Source organism: Cynocephalus volans, chromosome 4 (genome assembly GCF_027409185.1).
Source record: "Cynocephalus volans isolate mCynVol1 chromosome 4, mCynVol1.pri, whole genome shotgun sequence".
Lineage (NCBI taxonomy): Eukaryota > Metazoa > Chordata > Mammalia > Dermoptera > Cynocephalidae > Cynocephalus > Cynocephalus volans.
The window spans coordinates 105,321,165-105,325,507 of record NC_084463.1 but is presented as its reverse complement, the minus strand read 5'-3'; the positions used below and the strand labels follow the sequence as shown (position 1 = coordinate 105,325,507).

General features: G+C 39.9%; 1 protein-coding gene across 1 annotated transcript; it reads right to left on the bottom strand.

The window, feature by feature from the left end:
• Nucleotides 1-2,930: 2,930 nt before the first annotated feature.
• Nucleotides 2,931-3,869, bottom strand: LOC134375812 (olfactory receptor 51I2). Its single transcript, XM_063094538.1, has one exon. The coding sequence runs from the start codon at nucleotides 3,867-3,869 to the stop codon at nucleotides 2,931-2,933; it is 939 nt and encodes a 312-aa protein (XP_062950608.1).
• Nucleotides 3,870-4,343: the final 474 nt, after the last annotated feature.

Below are 4,343 nucleotides of genomic sequence, written 5' to 3'. Positions count from 1 at the left end.
GGTGGATATTCCCCCGATGAGGAAACTATACATAATCCAATTGAGATGTGCCTCTGCTCCTATTTTTAGTTTTGTAAAACAATGTGAAGAGCATTTCTCATCCCAATGAACTGTAACTGAAGAGCAAAGCAGTCTTGTCTTACAGTTGATCAGATGTGGAGGTGGCTTCATTGAAGTAGGTCAGGGCCTCTTTGCAGTGTTATGAAAATGAGGTTGATGGCCAGCCATGCCTAGGGGCCTGGGCATCACCACTTCTGCCAACCACTAATTTTTGAAGGTTCTCCCATTTCCTGGTTTCACAAAGAAATTAATTCCACAGAACTCCAAGCAACATGATTTTGTATTTTTCAATTCTGTAATAGATTCTAGTTATTCTAGCCCTTCTATGAGTCTTATCTATGAGGCACAGAGATACAAAATCCTATCTTATCACAGTTTTTCTTCCTAGTGTCTTCTTTCTCTCTTTCCTCTCAATGATCCACCCAACACTGATCCTGGAGGATAAAAAATGCACCCATGACAAGGCAAGACAAAAGCATAACCTTTATTACTCAGATTTTTTTTTCCATAAACCTCAAAATAGTTCCCTTGCAAGCTTAGCTGAATCATGTTTAGTATTTCATTTCTTAGGTTAGAGACAGACCTAAGTAGCCTCAAAAAAAGTAGCATAAGAGTTTCTTTTCATTTTTTTTCTAGCCCCAAATCCAGATATTTTGCTATTTCAGTAGGAAAAAAAATGTTGAATTCAAAGAAAAGCATGCCAAATAAAAAGAGGCAAAAGAATTTCTTTTAAGATGATAAAACAGTGCTTAGCTTAGACCTTCATAGGATGGAAGCTTCTTATGGCACCTGCCTCGTGAGGGGTGAAGAAACCTAAAAATGCCTTTTACCTTAGCCCTTGCAAACCATCTAATTTAATTGATGATGGAGAAAGAAAGGGGGAAATAAAGTGGAGAGGAGCCAAAGGCTCTTTCAGGAAGTTCATATTCGCCTATTCCTTGTCGTTTCTCCTGTTACACCATTGGGTTTCAATGTCAGACCTCAGGTCAAAAGGCTGTCATCCTTAATTCCCCTGAGGTGAGGATCAGTGAGCATTTTCTTCACGTTCATACAGTAGCTTCCACAAGCCTTGCTTTTATTTATAACTTGCATTAATTTGAAACTAAAACCTCAAGGCATCATAAATTATTATTACTATTTGATTTTGACATAGGAGTTTATGTGCATCAGAAAAGCCATTACTTAAATTGATTGAAGACTATACTCTACTCTAAACCACTAAATATTCTAATTATTTTCCATTTGAAATCATAATGAGTCATGTTATTCAATCATGCCCCTAAAAATGATTTATTTAGTGGATAATGGCATATTTACTATGAATCTCTCATTGTACTTATGGGCATTTTTGGAAATCTGGATCCCAAATACTTACATTATCTTCATTTAGAAATATTCTCTTCCTCTGGCACCTGTCACCTCTTATCTTTGATATTTCAATAGAGCTCCATACAAAGGGAAAAATACTAGATACGTGTTTTTCTGCTGCTGTGAGGTCTCCGGCCCCTTTTCCCTACTGAGTTAGGTTAAACTCCATAGGACATCTCTCTTCCTCTCTTTCCTTTTTTAGTTTAAAAGTATGCCTAAACTTAATCTGAGCTCATCAAATTAGGCCAAGGGATTTCTTATTGTATCCTGCTTCTCTGGTATCAAGAAAAGAGTACACACAGAAAATCAGTCTAAGAAAAGGCCTGAAATAATTATTTTCTAGTATCTAAATAAGTGCTCTATTCATCCATCCCAGGCATTTAGGAGCTGGAAATCCTAGAAGGACATACTTTCTGACATCTCTTATCATGTCATTATGTGGCAGAAAATTAAAGTCCCAAAAAGTGGAGAGAAAGAGAAATAGTGCCCCTAGCACCATGTCTATAAAAATAAAAATAAAAAGTCTTAGATATTGAACATTGTGTTTTCCCTGGGGGAAGATGAGGGGTGGGAAGATAAAAAAAAAAAGGGGGGGGGGTCGGCACCATGGCTCACTCGGGAGAGCGTGGCACTGGTAGCGCTGAGGCCGTGGGTTTGGATCCTATGTAGGGACGGCCGGTGCGCTCATTGGCTGAGTGTGGTGCGGACAACACCATGCCGAGGGCTGTGATCCCCTTACCGGTCAGGGAAAAAAAAAAAAAAAAGAGGAGAGAGGATACTGGGGTTTCTCCTAAATGCCAACATCTATCAGTTTCCCTGAGTCATATTTGTTTATGTATTTTATGGCAAGTTCTGACAGTCCATCAGATTTCACTTTGTGAAGTTAAAGCAACTCGTGAATGTTTGAGAATGACTTTGGTGGTGAAAGCAAGTATAGCAATAGTAATGTTAAATGAGGCCAGTTAGAGGAGGATTTGTAGTAACTGGGTGCTACACTAATATTGGAGACAGGCCAGTACTGAATCTCATCGGGACCACATATTATCTATGATTTCTTGAATGATTTACTTAGTTCTCCTTGCCTTGTAAGATTGTTATGAATATTAAATAAATTAATGCCCCAAAATAATTTAGAACATAATCTGGTTCATTTAAGGACTCAATGCATTAATTGTTATATTAGCAATATTTATTATTGTAGAAAATGGTTTCTAGCTCAGATTAATCTTCCCCTGGAAAGCTTTGTCTAATCCCTCAATTGCTTCCAATATTTATCCTTGTATAAATGCCATTTGTATTTACTGAAGGTACTACTCATTTGGAACTCCTTGTTTTGTGTTATAAGTTTTGCAGCTCTATTTCCCGGATTTTTATTTCCCCCCACTACACATATCTATCTTATACTTGAGGACAATGTGGTAATTATAAAATGATAATAACGAGGCCACTTATGAGAAACTGTGGGCACGATAAACATCAGATACTAAAGCTAAGTAGGAAAGTCACATTCTGATGTAGCAAAACATGCGGACAATGGCTCGACGGATCTCCCTTGTCTTGGCGCTATAAATGAGAGGATTGAGCACAGGAGGCACAAAGAGGTAGACATTGGACATGAGGACATGTGTGTAGCGTGGGGCATGCTTTCCAAAGCGGTGCACTGTGGAGACCCCAATCATTGGCATGTAAAATGCAAGAGCAGCCAGGATATGTGAAATACACGTGTTAAGAGCTTTGAGGCGTTCCCCTCGGGAAGCAATGGTCAGGACAGAACGCAGAATAAGCATATAGGAGAAGAAGATAAAAAACAGGTCCATGCCAAAGGTAGATACAAGAACAAAAAGTCCATAGATGCTGTTGATAGTGGTATCAGCACAGGCAAGCTTCATCATGTCTGGGTGCAGGCAGTAGGAGTGGGAAAGAACATTAGATCTGCAGATAGGCAGCCTCTTGATGAGGAAGGGAAGCGGGAAGAGGGTGATGAAACTCCGAGCTATCACTGCTAAACCCATCCCAGCAATGACTTCAGTGGTGAGCACAGTGGCGTAGTGCAAGGGATCACAAATAGCCACATAGCGGTCAAAGCTCATGGCCAGCAGAATACCTGACTCCATCATGGAGAAGGAGTGAATGAGAAACATCTGGATTAGGCAGGCATCAAAAGCAATGCTGCGGGCATTGAGGCAGAAGGTTCTGAGTACTGTGGGCAGTGTGGCCACGGACATGGCCACATCACTGAAGGACAACATGGACAGGAAGTAGTACATGGGCTTGTGGAGTCTGGTCTCCACTCGTACAGCTTGCAGGATCACTGTGTTTCCCCCAAGGGCCATAGCATACTTCACACAGAGGGGCCCTGCCAGCCAGAAGTGAGAGCTCTCCAGACCAGGGATACCAGTCAGGAAGAAGGAAGCAGGCTGAGTGACATTGAACAACCCCATGACAGGAAGAATCCAGGGCAGTTTTCAGGGTCAGATCTTCTAATGTGGAGAACTCTAAGAGTTGCACTTACTGGAAGACAGGCAACCAGGAAGGAAGAGACACAGCAATGATGTCTACACAGAAACTGATGCTTTCATGAAATCACTGGTTTGGGGACGATGCAAGCAAACATCTTTTCTTCCTATTTTATGATCATCAGGCTGCAGGCTGAACTAATAGTGCCCTGTGTTTTATGGAAGAAGGAAAACAAAAACTTCACACAAATCAAACAGTTACAAGGAAAATGTTTAAGTTATATTATCCACATTTTTTATGCATTTTAGAAGCATCATTTAACAGAAATATGTTAACTATAATACACAGTTATTCTAGAAGGAAATCAGGAATTTGAGTCATCAATAGCTTTATATATTTATATATTTATATATTTTCTTGAAAATGGTGCTTAATTTAGATGTGTCACTAATTAATGA